This window comes from Loxodonta africana, chromosome 10 (genome assembly GCF_030014295.1).
Source record: "Loxodonta africana isolate mLoxAfr1 chromosome 10, mLoxAfr1.hap2, whole genome shotgun sequence".
Lineage (NCBI taxonomy): Eukaryota > Metazoa > Chordata > Mammalia > Proboscidea > Elephantidae > Loxodonta > Loxodonta africana.
In genome coordinates this window covers 86,165,501-86,182,618 of record NC_087351.1, presented here as the reverse complement: position 1 = coordinate 86,182,618, position 17,118 = coordinate 86,165,501, and the positions used below count along the sequence as shown (strand labels likewise).

Genomic DNA, 17,118 nt, shown 5'->3' with positions numbered 1-17,118 from the left:
TTTCATTTTACTTGGATCCACAATCAACACCCATGGAAGCAGCAGTCTAGAAATCAAAATACGCATTGCACTGAACAAACCTGCTGCAAAGGAACTTTTTAAAGTGTTGAAAAGCAAAGATGTCGCCGCGAAGAGTAAGGTGCACCTGACCCAAGCCATGGTATTTTCAATCACATCATACGCATGTGAATGCTGGACAGTGAATATGAACACCGAAGAACTGACGCCTTTCAATTGTGGTGTTGGTGAAGAATATTGAATATGCCATGGACTGCCAAAAGAATGAACAAATCTGTCTTGGAAGAAGTACAACCAGAATGCTCCTCAGAAGCAAGGATGGTGAGGCTGCATCTTACATACTTTGGACATGCTGTCAAGAGGGATTGGTCCCTGGAGATGGACACCATGCTTGGTAAAGTAGAGGGTCAGCGGAAAAGAGGAAGACCCTTAACGAGATGGACTGACACAGTGGCTGCCAACAATGGGCTCAAGCATAACAACAATTGTTAAAAATGGCGCAGGACCGGGCAGTGTATCATTCTGTGGTACACAGGGGTCGCTATGAGTCGGAACCAACTCGATGGCACCCTAACGACAACAACAAGGGGACTGGACTGCTTGCAACTAATGCAAATAAGGTGTATGGATTCCTTGTGGGGGTGGGACCATGCAAATAAGGTATATGGAACCCTAATGATGGGACTGGTCAGTTTTGCCATCTTGCTAGGCTTAAAATGAGCCATCTCAGAGGCTAGGGGGCGGGCGGCCTTGGAGGAGGGAACCTCACTACCACCAAGAAAGAAGAGCCAGGAGGGGACAGCATCCTTTGGAGCCAGGGTCCCTGTACTGAGAACCTCCTAGACAGGAGAAAGAGTGAGCTGTAACACTGGAGACAGCGAGCAGCAGCAGCAGAGAAACAACAACAGTAGAGGCAGCAGAACCAGGAGACTGGCAGGAGACAGTGAGGTGAATTTCCCAGCCCAAAGAGCAAGAGAGCCTGAGCAACTTCGGTAAGGAGGCTTGCTGGCAAAGTGGAGTGCCCCTGGGCACTTGTCGGCAGAGCTAGGCTTGCTGACCCGTGGAGCTAGAGAGCTGAACACCTTTGGGCCAAGGCTTCCTGATGGAGTGGTGTGCCTCTGGGTACTTATCGGCAGAACTAAAGACCTCTATAACACTTACCCAAGCAGGGTAGAGGCCAGGTGAGGGGCCATGGGCCAAAGAGAGGCCTACCCGCAGGCAAAGCTGAAAAGAGGCTGTCTTGATCTAAGAACTGTATTGCGTACTTCCTGATCCTGAATTGCAACCTGTTACTTCCCTAATAAACTCCATAATTCTGAGTACTGTCTTTGAGTTCTGTGTGGCCACTGAAACAAATCATCAAACCCAGCAGAGAAGCAGAGAATGCACTGGGAGGACAGCTGGTGTCAGAATTGGTAAAAAGGTTGGAGAGAAGAGACATGTCTGACCTCTACCTCACAAAAATCAGCTTTCCCCCTTGTGATATTAGAGGAAGTCCGAAGCCTGGGCCACACCATTTTTACAGACATCATCTTAAAATGTGAATTCCATTATACCACTTCCCTGCTTGAAACCCTTCAACAGTTTTCCAATGTACCTACACAAAATCCAAACTCCTTATCCTGGCCTACAAGAACTGATGTGATCCATTCAGGCCTTTCTTTTCTACTACATTCTGGAGCCAGTCTCCCTTACAGAAAGGCTTTCTCTGAACATCATATCCAAAGAAAGTTCCCTATGTTCCCACCTTTATTTTCTATCTCCATTGTTTCCTTTATAGCACTTATCACAATTTCTAATCATTTTTTTTTTTACATGGTATACATTTTTTTTTTTTTTTTGGTCTGGCTACCCCCAAAATTATAAGCTCCACAAAGGAGTGCAGGAACTTAACTGTCTTCCTAACAGCACCTAGCACAGTGCCTGGCAACATACTGTATGTAATTCATAAGTAATTTAGGTCTCCAAAAGTCATTTCTGGTACTGTGAAACTCTAAAGTTGTCTTCACTATGAGCTTAAAGGGCTTCCATGCAAGCTTCCCTGTAAGCGCCTGCTGCTGCTGTTGTTATGTGCCACTGAGTCATTTCCGACTCATAGCGTCCCTTACAGGACACAGTAGAACACCCCAATGGGGTTTCCAAGGAGCAGCTGGTTTCGAACTGACCTTCGGATTAGCAGCTGTCTTAGTCATCATCTAGTGCTGTTATAACAGAAATACCACAAGTGGATGGCTTTAACAAAGACAAATTTATTCTCCCACAGTCTAGTAGGCTACAAGTCCAAATTCAGCTCCAGGGGAAGGCTTTCTCTCTCTGTCAGCTCTGGAGGAAGGTCTTTGTCATCAGTCCCCTTGGTCTGGGAGCATCTCGGCACAGGAACCTCAGGTCCAAAGGTCGCTCTCTGCTCTCGGCAACGCTTTCATGGTAGTATGAGGTCCCTATATCTCTGCTCACTTTTATATCTCAAAAGAGACCGGCTTAAGAAACTAATTTTGTAGACCTCATCGATGTAACTGCCGTTAATCCTCTTATTACATCATAGTGATAGGATTCACAACACTTAGGGAAATCGCATCAGAAGATAAAATGGTAGACAATCATACAATACTGGGAATCATGACCTAGCCAAGTTGACAGATACTTTTGGGGGACACAATTCAACCCATGACAGCAGCCAAGTTCCTAACCACTGCGCAACCAGGACTCCAACACCTAGTAGGCACCAAATAAATAACAGTATAATGAATGAATGACACTGTATATGGTACCCAATTTTTTATTTCTATCCCTAACCTTTCTTCTGAATTCCAAATCCTCATTTCTAAAGGCTGAGATTTCCACATGGATATTCAACAGCACCTCAAACCTAACGATGTCTAAAATCCAGATTATCATTCTGCCTACCAAACCTGTTCTTCCTGTAGTATCAATTTCAATTACTGCCCAATCTTCCTCCCACTCAGTTGCAAATTCTAGGTCTTTAACAATCTCTCTCATTGTCCACATTTAAATAATCCCAGTGATTCTGACTGCCCCAAATTTATTCCTACTGTAACATTCCATTTCTGTCTCTCACTATCTCTCAACTACATTATTAAAACAGGCTTCTAAGTAGTCACCCTGCCTTTAAAATTCCCCTTTCCAATTCATCTTTTACAGTCACTCAAGTTATCTTTCTAAAAAGCAGACATGCTATGTCACTCTTGTAGTTCAGCACCTCAGAATAATAATCAATCCCTAAGTGTGGCATTCTAAGTATTCCACAATATGTCCCCAACTATCTTTCCAGAAAGTTGCAGCTTCCACCATTTTCCTCAATGAATCTTTTACTCCAGCCTACACTGGACAACCTGCTTCAGTGCTCAAGGTCTTTGCTTGGGATAGTTCCTCAACCAGTAATAAACACTACCAATCCATTTCTCATCTCGGGAGATCCTTTTCAGCCTTAAAAATCCATCTCGAATGGCATCTCGTCCATAAAGACCCTGATTCTCTGCCCTCCAATCAGAACGAATCTGTCCTTCCTTTGGTGTTCTCAACATACTTTGGTAACACTTATTTAGCAATTATTTCATCCTGCCTTGGGTGTTAGCAGTCTACATGCATGTTTTTCTTATAGGCTCTGTTGAGCATATTCATCCTGTTCTCATTATCTAGCATAGTGCTTTGCACAAAATAAGCACTCAGGAAATATTTGTTGAATGAGAGGTAAACCTCTTCATTTACACAGGGAAAAAAAAAAAAGGGCTACAGATAAAACAGTTTGCCAAAAGTCAGACATCTAGTTAGATACAAAACTTAAAAAACTAGAACCTAATTCTTCTGACTTCTAGTTGACTTGTCTTTACTGTATCCGACACTGAGATAGCGCAAAGTGGAATTTCTCTCGCTAACAACAAAATGTTCCTGACTTTATGTCAAAAAATGTCTCCTTTATACTCTTTGCAAATATGCTGCATTGACCCTTGTGCCAAAGTGAGAAAAAGCAGAAATTCTTTTATTTGAGTTGCTGAGAATATACACAGAGCTTACATCAATTCAACAATTTCTACATGTATAATTCAGTGACACTGATTACGTACTTCAAGTTGTACAACCATTCTCAACCTCCTTTTCCAAATTGTTCTTCCCCCATTAACATAAACTCACTGTTCTCCCCTTCCTATCTAATCTTTCCAGTTGCTGTTGTCAATCTGATCCCACATATGCAGATCTTAAAAGAGCACAATGTTCAAGGCAGACATTCTTCACTAGCTAAGCTAAACTGTTATTTCATTTTAAGAAGACTTCAGGGGATATTTTTGGTTGAAGGCTTAAAGATTATCTCAGGCAACAGTTTCAGGGGTTCATCCAGCCCCCATGGCACCAGAAAGTCAGGAGTCCATTAAAATTTGGAATTCTGTTCTCCGTTTTCCTCCTTTTGATGATGACTCTTTACAAAATCTTTGATCAAAATGTTCAGTAATGGTAGCCGGGCATCATCAAGTTCATCTGGTCTCACAGCAAAGGAGGCAGTTGTTCCTGGGGCAATCAGCCACACATTCCAAATCCTCCTCCTATTCCTGACTCTCCTTCCTCTGTTGCTCCAGGTGAATACAGTCTAACTGCTGTGCCCTGGATAGCTGCTCCAAGCTTTTAAGAACCCAGTCACTACACAATGAACTAGGGAGTAATGCCAAAAGCACTACATGCTACACTACATTAGACCAATTAACTGGGGTGTCCCATGAAACCATGATCCAGAAACCTCCAAACCAAGGCACCAAATCCCATGAGGTGTTTGGTTGCACAGAAGCAGCCACAGCAGCTACTCTTTCTTTTTTGCTGTAAATCTATCACACAACTTGTGCCAATTTAACTTTTGACAGGTGTAGAACTTATTGACAGCAATTACATTAGTGGGCTGTGCAATCCTACCCATAACCACTTTTCACCACGGTAAACTGCAAATAAGTGCTCCATAACCAGTAACTCCCGTTCCCCTCCCGTTCCTGGTAATCAGTAATAAACTTAGGTCTCTATATAAAAAGTAGAAATTCTGAAATCCCTAGTTAATAATAATAATGAACTTGCAAATTGTGCCTTCCTGCATTTTTCAGAGCCTCATGGTCGAGTGAGAAACTTTAATAAACTGAATTCTTTATGAAACTTCGTTGGATAAATTCAATCGGTGAGAAGCATGCAGGCTGTAAACACTGAGAACCCAAAGCCCGTGAAGGCGAATTCGGCGGCCCAGTCTCTCCAAGTCAGAAACCTTCCCTGTTCCAGACCCAGAAACTAAGTGGACGTGTGAAAGGAGAGGGTAGCTGCTCTGGGCAGAAACATCCAGAGCAGGGTCCCCTGGCATCCCACCATCCCTCCATTACAACAGCCCTAGTAGTACAAGGCCCAAGGTCCGCGGGCAGGCCCCGGCTGCGGGTGCAATCCGGGAGCCCCCGCCCCGGGGACTCTCTGACCCTGGCTTTCGCCGGACGGTCCTGTTTCCAAGTCCTTGCCCCCACAACCAAGCAAAGGGGCCGAGACAGCGCCCCCAAAACCCCGCAAGAGAAAGGGTCGAAGCCGTGAGGCTTCAGACTGGCCGTTCCCGGGCCAGCCAGATCCCGGGGGGGTGCCCGAGGAGGGGCGGTTTCCCCGTCCTCTCCCGAGACGAGCTCGGCCCAAGCTCCTCAGTAGCCGGTGCTGGCTCCCTCCCTCTCAGGACCCCCTGGCTGAGCAGCTGTGGCCGGGCCCACCCCGGGGGCTCACCTTCCCGTCCCCGCCAGCCGGCCGTCCGTCAGCCAGTCCCGGATTCCGACCACACAGCGTCTTCCGGCTCCCGCCGGAAGCGGCTCGAGCGCGGGACAGGAAGTTTGGCTACCCCGCACGCGCACGCCCACTCGCTCGCTCCGAGCCCGCGGCCGTAGTCCCGCTCAGGGTCCCGGAGAGACTTTGACTGTGCTAGCCCGGATTCGCGTTACAGGGCTCGGCCTCTGGACAGAAGTAGCCGCGGACTCCTGCCCCTGACTCCTTCTCTCTCGGCCTTCGGAGCTTCTGGGTCGTCGAACCCCGAAAAAATGAGGTCGGGTAGCTCTAGCCGTGACGTCACTGCTTCTACGTAGCCGCGGAAGAAATCGATACTGCAGTTAACGACGGAGGCAAATGAGAAAGAAAAGATCACTACCTGAAACATCAAAGCGCTCAGCGAAGAGGACCTCGGAGCTTCACCGCTGAGGGGGAACTTGCAGAAATCAAGTTCAGCATCGCATGCGGGATGGGGTATGAATTGAGACTCACGGGTAGAGCTTTCTTGGAACTACAGATACCCTAGAGTCTGAGTTCCGTGTATTAGGATATAAAGAAGTCTCTGGTGTCCTGATTTGGGGGTTAGAACTCCTGCGTTCCAGGCTGGATGCCACCACTTGTTAGAGCTTTGCGAGCTTGGTTCCTTGAAATCACTATTTCTGGATACTTGGTTTGTGCCTGATGATGAGGGGCTCATCTGAGCTAGTAGCAGTGGAAATGAAAAAAGTTCTCTAAGAAAGCAATTTTCAAGGTAAAAACAAGCCTTGTTGACAGGATTATCAATGGATGACTGAAGAGTATTTGGGGCGTACGAGTAAATGATTAGAAAACAGAGGAGAAACAGGTTTGGGGAAGATAATTCCTCTTTAGATAAGTATACTTTGAGGTACTATGGGGAAATTGGAGGTAAAGGTCCAGAGCTCAAATAAGAGGTCAGAAATCGGAATTTGGGAGTTATCAACATACAGAGAAGAGATGTAGCCCTCTGGGGAAATGAGATGGTCCTGGAAAAGTAAGAAGGCTGCTGAAGTCAACTGAAGTTACCAATTACCAACACAATTTTAATATACTTATTACGAATGTTTTATACAAAAGTAAATTGCGGTGTGTGACAAGTGACCATCAAGCAATACAACACTCAGAAAAAATCCTCAATTTTACTATTTTAAACGGTTGATTACAACTAACACAACAGATGCTTTTGTTGAGGTACTTCAGTTAAGTCTTGAACATGCATGTTTACAACCATTTATTAATTTGCCCTGTCAGTCCTGTCATTTTCTAAAGCTCTTTGTTGTCTAAATCTTTTTAATCACCTTAAACTCCCAAGTGATGTTTATATCTATTTGCCTTCTAAATCTTTACAACTATTTGACAATATGTGTTTGCTAACTTAAACATGCTTTTTATCTACTTTGACTTTCCAGGCTATACAGTAAATTATTAGGCAAAACACCAACAGATCATCCTCTAGAGTAAGTCTCCATCAGTTTAACCAATCTGTTATTCATCTCTTCATACTACTCCAAACCCAAATCCTCTGCTTCCCAACCCCAAAACTGTTCCATAAGCTCTAAATCTTCCAAACCCGCCCCAAACCCTATGTAAAAACGATGTCATTAAATCCCTCTTCCATCTACAATATGGAAATGCCATCCCAATTCTAGAGAGACCTGGTGGGGCAGTGGTTAAGCACTCAGCTGCTAACAAAAAGGTCTGAGGCTCAAAGCTACCAGCTGCTCCACTGAAGAAAGATGTGGCAATCTGCTTCCATAAAGATTTACAGCCTTGGAAACCCTACAGGGCAGTTCTACTATGAGTTGGAACTGACTTGAGGGCAATGGTTTTTTTTTTTAATCCCAATTCTGTTCTTACATCAAGAATCATGTAATGCATCTCCAATTCAACAACTAGAGTGAAACCCACGAGAGCCGGAACTCAAAGGGACTGCCTTGTTTTTCCTGGTCTTACAAGTTTTCCACCTTTGACAGGGTGCAGTCTTACTTTTCTATCAGTCATTTTAGTGGAAAATAGTTAAGTTTTCCTTCTCTGACAGGTTTCCGCCTTAAACAAATTCTGGCTTTTGCAGATTTACTAAGATTTACTAAGCGCCTTCTCAAGGCTCTTGCCAAGCTGAAAACACATAGATGAGAAAATGGTCATACAGATCTTAAATTCTGGTAACAGAAAGCAAAGATGTGTGAAAAATTAAACTAGATGTGACAAGACATCACAAAGGAGGAAAAGATTTTAAAACATTGGCAGAAACATGAGTCCAGTGAAAGAGTTTGCAAGACTAATGGACTGGAAAGTCTCTAAAAGTTCTTCTAGGTCTTGGAGGATGGTGGGTTTGAATAAGTAGAAAGGAGATGAAAAGAAAGGGGATACAAGGATATTCTTAGTAGAAGACACAGTGTTCTAAATGAAACTGGGTGGGAAGGTACAAAGCATAACAACACCTTATATTTTTACCATGTTTTCCAGTTTGCAAACTACTTCCACATCTATTACACTTCATCTGCTTCACCTAACATTCCTATAAAATAAAGAGGGCAGAGATGTTTCCTTTTTAAGAGCTGAGGAAGCGAGCTTGGAGAAGTTAAGTCACTTTTCCCAAGATCTTATAGCTAATGGGTGACAAGACTGGGCCCAGATCTTTCAGGTAAGCAGTTCAGTTTGAACAAATGAAAGGGGGGAAATAAACATACCCCTCTAAGAAGCATTTACTTGAACATGGAGTACTCACAAAAAATTGGTTCACTGTTCCAAAGTCCAAGTCTATGGATATGTTCACACACCTTTCACCCTCCCCTACTCCAAAGTTACCATTTCACCCATTGCAGGAGTTTCCCCCCATTAATGCATTTTTTTCAGGAACATTGATCTTTCTGTGCCAGGCACATGGGCAGTCGGAAGCTCCCACTAGCAAGCCCCTCTGTCTCCAATTTACTTTGTAGTCAGAAACAAGTTTTGTGTCTTTTTAATTTAAAGGAAACTGCATGACAAAACGTACTTTATTAATCAGAGGGTAAATCCTACTTTACCCACTTCTTATTTGGATAAACATAAATCGTATGACTCAACTGCTGGCAGAAACAGACAATCTCAAAAAGAAAGGATTACCTTTTCAGCAATTTTGAAAACCAAATTCTGTCAAGGTTGACTTTCCCAGGAAGTTCAGGGCTATTCAAATAAATGTTTGGAACTGATTGCCACAAAAATGTTAAATTTTAATATTAAAACCAAAAAACCAAACCCACTGCCATCGGGTCGATTCTGACTCATAGCAACCCTATAGGACAGAATAGAACTGCCCCATAGAGTTTCCAAGGAGCACCTGGCAGATTTGAACTGTCGCTCTCTTGGTTAGCTGTAGCACTCAACCACTATGCCACCAGGGTTTCCAAATTTTAATATTAGCATTATATAAAAAAAAAAAACTGAACTAAAAAGGTGTATCTTGAGCACTATTTTAAATTAATAAAAAATAATTTATTATGTTCTATTTTGTAAGAGCCCTAAACAGTTGCATCAAATCTATAGTGGCTTCAAAATATCTAATAAAAATATATGTAATATTTTATCAAAAAGAAGAAACTATATCATGACTTCAGTCTATTACTGTAAATAATCATATGGTAGATGGAGAGTATATACATGACATTTATGATACAGGAAAGAATGTATCAAGCGCCAAGAAAATATGACCTATGCTCACATTTAAATTAAAAGTTATCTGTACTCTAAGTAGTTTGTTTTTTTTTTTTTGTAAATGTATCTTGAAAACTCTTCGTACAAACTGGGGAGAAATCTTTGTCATTTCCTTGATGACCACTCTTTGAAAGATTACAAAGTGAATTCTTCTGAAATGCAAACTATCTGCTTTCCGATGTTACCTCCTGTCATCAAGGACTGGAATGCAGCTGGAAAGAAAAAAATAGGTTATCTTAAAAGATCAATGTCACTATCATACATGTTTATCAGAAGGTCAGATTTACAAAATAAATATGATTAGTTTGAATCATTTCTTCAGTGATGTTAATATTAATACAAGGCATTGTCAAGAAACAAGCCTCATATAAAACACTGACCAAGTTACAGCACAAGCTAATCCAATTAACATCTTCAAATATTGTTTTCACCCCAACCGGAAATGTTTGTTTTCTACATTGATACTGTTTAGAGTCTGAAGGCTGGAGGAAAACAAGTATAGGAGCAAAATGTCAGCAAAAACAACATTTAAATAACTGGCAAAAGTATTAGAAACTGAAGAATAAAGTTTTACTAGGTAAATAAGTGAAATACACATTTGTTATACCAAATGAGAAATTCATATTTCTGTTTAGTAAACATATTAACTAAATATACTAAATTTTTTTATGACAAAGGAAAAAAAATGTTTGATTTAATCTTTTTCATTTGAAACATAGAAAATGCTGAAATCTGTATGTTAGGCAAAAATTTTTTAAAAACTACTGAAAATTTGCTTAATATAATCTTATGATAAAACCCAAGACACCCAGTGCCATAGAGTCGATTAACCTCAAGCCAAAAAAACTCATTGCTGTCTAGTCAATTCCAATTCATGGCGACCCCCATGTGTTACAAAGGGTTTTCTTGGCTATAATCTTTATGGAAACAGACTGCCAGGCCTTTCTTCCAAGGTGCCACTGGGTAGGTTTGAACTGCCAGCCTTTAGGTTAGGTGCCAATGGCAAACTGCTTGTACCACTCAGGGACTTCTTATGATGCCTCAGAACCATTTAATCTGAAAAAATTACCTACAGGCTAAATGACTCTTATGAAACCAAAGAAACACTTATTTTACAATTTGGAATGTGAAAACAGTACCTCTTAAAAATACGGAAAATTGAGTATTCATGAAGCTTATGTAGGCCACTTGGACAGGAAACAAGTGATTAAAACAAAAATACCGAGTGGTAGCCTTAAAAGAGAAAAAATATTTGTGCTGAGCACATGTATGTTATAAATAACTATATTCATCTTACCTCCCATGTTTTCCAATCCATTTATCACAGTCTCTTTGATCTGTAGATCAAAATAGCTAAATTTAGTATTCTTTTAAAAAAAAAAGACCTCAATATTTCTATTTCATACTTTCCATTTTTTGCAAAAGGCAGCAATACTGTTTAGTACTTTCTGTCTAAAAACATATTCTTTATAGCATACAGGTAGCCCGGAAAGTTTTTATTAATTGATTTTTTAAAATAAAACCATATTTTCCCGTTATCTAATCTTCAGTTGGTAGCTATATGTCCTCTTTCCAAAAAACAAAATATATAAGCACACAGACATACAACTTTGCTTATCGTGTGCAAGTTTCGAGAACATCCTAAGTCAGGGTTTGTGGACCCCAGATGAGCAACTCCTGATTTTCAACCAACAACCCAGAGATACATCAGCATGTCCAGGAAGGGCAGGAAAGAACTGTGGTAGTAAAGCAGAAAGACACAGGGAGATGCTGACATGATTTGAGAAAGCACAGCTTCTAACACCTAATTTTATATTTGGAAAAAATCTGTTGATTTTATGATATAATCCATGGAAAGTAAAGCTCAATAAATTTTAGATAAAGGGAACAGTAAGAGGTTTTCTCAATCAAGAGGTTATACTCTTTGGGAGATAAAGTTACCTTATACAGTGAAACTTGTGAGAGCCGGAACTCAACAGGACTATCTTGTTTTCTCAGGTGTCACAAGTTTTCCACCTTTGACAGGGTGCAGTCTTACCATTTAGTGGAAAATATTTGCGTTTTCCTTCTCTGACGGGTTTCTGCCTAAGTTTTACTGTGATACTCAGAAATATTTTTATTTGTAGGAATTTTTATTGTAAAACTAATATGTTTGCTATAATAAATTCAAATCATACAAAAGTATATCAAGTAGCAGGAAGAAGTATATTGATAAAGGACAGAAGCAAATTATACCTTTAGTTTTCCTTCTTTAAACCACTGGCTCAGCTGTAGAATGCCAGGCTCAAATCTGTCCTTATAATTAAACACCATAAATCTTTCCCTGTAGTGGGGGAAGAAAAGGATAATGATCAGAGAATAGGGAAGAGGTGAAACAGTTCAAGATCAAATCATTCTAGAACTCTAATATCTATTTATCCTTCAAATATGTGTACTGAATCACACTGAATCTGATTAAATGTAGTTTTAGGTGTAGTTACACGTATAAGTATAGTGCACTCCTATTGTTTTTGTCCACCCAAGATCTACAACCCCTTTTAGTAACAGCATCTTGATTTTCCCTTGTGGGTAACACCCTTCCCCACCCTCATGTGACCTAAGCCAGGACGGTCAGAGCCAGTAAGTATCAGCTTTGGGACTTTAAACCGCAAGGAGAGAGCTATTCTCTTTTTGCTTGGATTGCTAACCTGGTAAAATCAAGGACTAGAGCTACCAGCCATCCTCTTGCTACCACAAGTGGAGAGCCTACTGAGAGCAGAGCCAACCCAGAGGACAGCAGAGTCCAGATGTGAAGAAAAACTGAGTACTGATGCCACTATGCAAACCCTGGGTCCAGCCAAATCTAAACTGATTTATGTATCATGAATATACAAATCATCTATACATAATCATGTATCTCACTGGCTCAGATACATGAGCCAGTAAATTTCCTTTGCACTTAAGCCAGTGTACATTGAGTTTCTATCACTTGCAATCAAAAGAGTTCTGATTTTTTTTTTTTTCTTTAAGATTTCTGCTAGGGAGCAAGTTAACCAAAACCTAAACATTGAACTGGCTTTAAAATGTGTGTTTTTTATGCAGAAGAGGCAAAGGCACAGAGACCAAAGTTCATACCAGGGGTAGATCCCAAAATATCACCAGGGGTGGATAGGAGGGAGAAATGAGGAGGCATTGCTTAAGGAGCACTGAGCTTCTGTTAAGGGTGATGAAGAAAATTTGGTCACAGTGGTGATGATTGCACAACATGGTAAACGTAACTGTCACTGAATTGTACATGCAAAAATGGTCAAAATGACAAATGTTATATATATTTCACCACAATAAGAGTTTTTTAAAAATGTGTATTTTCAAATATTATTCAATAAAGCAAAATTATATATGAATAACAATACATTCCATATACGTCTCTGATATTTAAACCCTCTAGAACCTGGTAATGAGGACACAGAGACAGAACACACCTTGTGATGCTCCTTTCTTTCCGGATTGCTTCTACAGCAGGGGGCAGTGGGGGAGGATAGGGCACATCCTTGTTGTACTGAGAAATCTGGCCACACAGGATGATGTGGCTGTTCTGGTTCATCTGTTCACAGAAAATCGATGATGACACGCTAAGAGACATGCCTTCCCTGCGTCTACTGATTTTACAGCTGCCTCATGAAAAGCCGCCTTGACTACTGTATTTAATCCTTTGTGCCAATGAATTGATTTGTTTTGAAGATTTATCCATTATATGTATTTAGGAGTTTTAATCAGTGTAAGTCCACTCTGAAGGAACATAAACCAAAAAAAAAGCCAAAACCAGTGCCGTCGAGTCGATTCCGACTCATAGCGACCCTATAGGACAGGGTAGAATTGTGCCATAGAGTTTCCAAGGAGCGCCTGGCGGATTCAAACTTTCAACCCTTTGGTTATCAGCTGTAGCACTTAACCACTATGCCACCAGGGTTTCCTAAAGGAACACAGAAGAAGTAAACTAGAGTTTGGTAATCAGCAAAAGAATTACATTAGTTGTTCCTGTTGCTACTTTTATTAGTAGAGTATTTCTTTAAATTTAAATAACTTAATCTCAAGTGCAAACAATTTAACATATTATAAAGGACTATATGCAGTGCTAACAGCTAATGTCGATACTCTATAGCACTGCCAGTACAAATACTTAAATACCTGCAATCAATCTACGCAAATCCATTCCCTACTCAAAGTCAAAAAGCCCTGGTGGCACAATGGTTAAGCGCTTGGCTGCTAACTGAAAGGTCGACAACTCAAACCTACCCAGCGGCTCCACAGGAGAAAGAGCTGGCAATCTGCTTCCATAAAGATTACAGCCTAGGAAACCGTACGGGGCACTTCTACCCTGTCCTGTCGGTTTACTATGAGTCAGAATTGACTCGAATGCACACAACAACAACCCAAGTCAGGGGCGACGGCTGTGTGTTCGCTGATGGTGAGTTATGAGTTAGGGGTCAGAACTTCATCATATGAACAATGCAACTGTAATTTTTCACAAAAATACATTGAAGGTGAAATATGTAAGATAATATTGCTAGCAAAGAACTAAAATTGATCCTCACAGTGGACCTCTGCAAGCAAATGGAAGTAGACATCAGCAAGATCTTTTGTATCACTTAATTATAACACTGATCTCATCATGTTGTTTGTCACAATAAAAAAAAAATTATAAACCCTATAATTTTCCAAAGTTATTTTTTCTCTCAGTACCAGGTAAAATATATCACAATTGGTAAATGTTGTTACATGTATTTCTTTTTACCACCAAAAAAAAAAAAAATTACAACAAAACGTAGCATTCAAATGTGTAACAGAAGCAAATTAACAACCTGACTTATCACTGCATCAGTGATGTCACCACCAACATTGTCAAAGTAAATGTCCACTCCGGCTGGGCAGGACTCTCGTAGTTTTTCAGCCACGTTCTCTTTTTTATAATTGATGGCAGCATCAAAGCCCAGTTCTGAGGTCAAAAGGAGGCACTTCTCATTTGTCCCACAAATTCCCACCACTCTGGAACAACCCAGCAAATGGCCAATCTAGGGAAAATGATTTGAAAACTAAATGGCTTTATACTGTCACATTAAGAATGTAAAAATGTGAAAGTATATAAGGTATTACAAATATGTGAACATGTCATCCCACAATTTAGGTTAGATTACATGTTTTTAGCTAAAAAGTAAGCTGATAACAAAATAATTGAGGGTGGGGAAAGTGTGTTATCCACACCAAAAAAAATTTTTTTAATTAAACTTGGTTTAAATGTTATAATCTCATAATTTAAAGCTGATACCATAAAAGGAATATTCAGACACAAAACATCACTATCCCACAGTTCTATTTTTTCAGGCCAGGGAGGAATTAGAAACACAACTAAAATATTTTGTTTCAATGGTTTCACACCATAAAAAGTTATTATTTGTAAAACAATGCACTTAAAGGTTTATCAAAATATTTACTAAATTTCTAGAATCCAATGAGTACTTTCTTATTTGAGGATTTTTTTTTTTAAATCTGAGTTCCTTTTTCTTTAATTCACAGAATTCCAGACAGGTACTCTACGATTCTCTTTTTTATACTGGTAAGAGTAATGACCCCTCATTTACCATGTCTATTTTTGGTTAGTAGAAAACAAAACACAAAATCTACAATATTTTTCACATATTTATTGAGAGTCTAAGCAGGGCAATAACACGATTTCTACCAGAAACATGTGAAATAATAGTGTTATATTCTATTTGTTCAATTTTATATTTTAAATTATATACATATATATCAGGAGATTCAAATGTGATTACCTTTTAAGAAAATCATATAATTCTCCGAAAGTTTACCTGCCCAGCCAAAGATCCACAAGCACCAGCAGCCCCACTGACAACCATTGTCTGATTGGATCCAGCAGTTATATGGCCTTTTTCTTGTATCCCAAGCAAGGAAGTCAAACCAGGCATACCTATAGCTCCAAGAAAGTATGAAAGGTGTCCATCCACAAGTTGCGGGTCTACCTAAAATAAAATATATACCTTTTAAAAATAATAGTTGGGATTCCTGTTTTAGGCAACATAGTAGAGACCAGCCCGATATCGCTTCTAAAACAGTATGTCATTCCTGTGAAGCCGCTGGTAGGTTTGAACCGCTGACCTTTCGGTTAGCAGTCAACACTGCTTAACCACTGTACCACCAAACCAAAAAACCAAACCTATTGCCGCCAAGTAGATTCTGACTCATGCCTACAGGACAGAGTAGAACTGCCCCACAGAGTTTCCAAGGAGCGCCTGGCAGATGTGAACTGATGACCTCTTGGTTAGTAGCTGTAGCACTTAACCACTATGCCACCAGGGTTTCCACTGTACCACCAGGGCTCCTTAATTATTTATTTATAGTATTGTACAAAACAAAAAACAATGAATATTTACTTCTCTGAAGCAGAAGCTTTAAAAAAGAATCACACATAAGAAAGTCTTATTCTTGTCACTGTGCCAAGTATACCAAACAAGAGGAAATTCTTAATAGGAAAACACTAAACAAAATTGGTAGCTTTTAAAAATCTCCGAGCAAGCCCAAAATAAAAATTTTTCTATTAAAAGACAAAAAATCAATTTAAACTCAAGCAGTTCTCATCACTGATGCTTAAAATGTACTGTAAAAGTGTAAGGAAGAGGTGCTACAATTTCTTCTAGGTTAATTACAGAATAAAATGAGGTATCTTTCTTAGCAGTTTATAAAATGCTCTTAGCATTTCATGTTTATATGTTTACCCAGGCGTAGCAAAAATTAATTATACTGCTCTTACTCCTTCTATGTCTATTTTCTTCTCTGTAAAATTAAGGAGAATTGAACAAAATGATAAAAAATGATTTCCTATTTACAAAGGTTTTACAATAACTTTTTAAGGAATTTAGTAACTTCAGTGAAAATTTAATAAACCACCAAAAGAAATCAAGACCTACCACCCTAGTCTGATTTATAATTCGACTAAATTATTAATGGCTATCAGTTAAATCTGGAAACCCTGGTGGCACAGTGGTTAAGTACTACAGCTGCTAACCAAAAGGTAGGCAGTTTGAATCCATCAGATGCTCCTTGGAAACCCTATGGGGCAGTTCTACTCTGACCAAAGGGTCGCTATGAGTCGGAATCGACTCAATAGCAATGGGTTTGATTTTTTTGGTTTATCAGTTAAATCTAGTGTGTGGATAAAGGTAACAGAGACACTATGGTCTACAAAACACTGGAAGGCCTACAGCACAGGAAATATTTCAAGTATGTAACAGCTGTTTATAAGTAAAGCCAGAATACAAAACGTTGTGAGATCAGTTTGTGTTCAGTAAATGTCTTTCCTCCATCCTTCTGAATTCTTCCTCCTAGTTTCTAATACCTGTTCCCAAGCATTTTCAACCTGTCACCAATTGCTCAATTTCCCACCACAGCAAATTTACAGGCAAAACTAGAAAATGCTGAATATTCCTTTTTCACTGCCTGTTAAGAAATTTCTAGTTAAGTTTACCGTAGTACCACTGTCAAATGGTTGTGTAATATCTCCCACATATCATTTGTATCTTAACAACACTTTTAACTTGCTATAGGAATTTATAA

The 17,118-nt window shown here is 40.0% G+C and overlaps 2 protein-coding genes across 9 annotated transcripts in view; both read right to left on the bottom strand.

Moving 5' to 3' along the window:
- Positions 1 to 6,036, bottom strand: part of ZNF410 (zinc finger protein 410) — a 43,801-nt gene extending 37,765 nt beyond the window's left edge. Inside the window, exon 1 of one of the 5 annotated variants that reach the window (XM_010588738.3) lies at positions 5,764 to 6,036. The gene's annotated coding sequence lies outside the window, so the exon portion shown is untranslated. The remainder of the gene's footprint in view (positions 1 to 5,763) is intronic. The other 4 variants (XM_064292724.1, XM_003408757.4, XM_010588739.3 and 1 more) reach the window with 4 other exon arrangements.
- A 798-nt stretch (positions 6,037 to 6,834) lies between these two features.
- Positions 6,835 to 17,118, bottom strand: part of PTGR2 (prostaglandin reductase 2) — a 28,567-nt gene continuing 18,283 nt past the window's right edge. For all 4 annotated transcript variants that reach the window (XM_010588736.3, XM_003408756.4, XM_064292736.1 and 1 more), the window contains exons 5-10: positions 15,357 to 15,527; positions 14,352 to 14,561; positions 12,972 to 13,093; positions 11,746 to 11,833; positions 10,808 to 10,847; positions 6,835 to 9,722 (exon numbers count right to left, since the gene is read on the bottom strand). In XM_010588736.3, the coding sequence (XP_010587038.1) occupies positions 9,646 to 9,722; positions 10,808 to 10,847; positions 11,746 to 11,833; positions 12,972 to 13,093; positions 14,352 to 14,561; positions 15,357 to 15,527 (708 nt within the window). In that variant the 3' untranslated portion in view covers positions 6,835 to 9,645. The remainder of the gene's footprint in view (positions 9,723 to 10,807; positions 10,848 to 11,745; positions 11,834 to 12,971; positions 13,094 to 14,351; positions 14,562 to 15,356; positions 15,528 to 17,118) is intronic.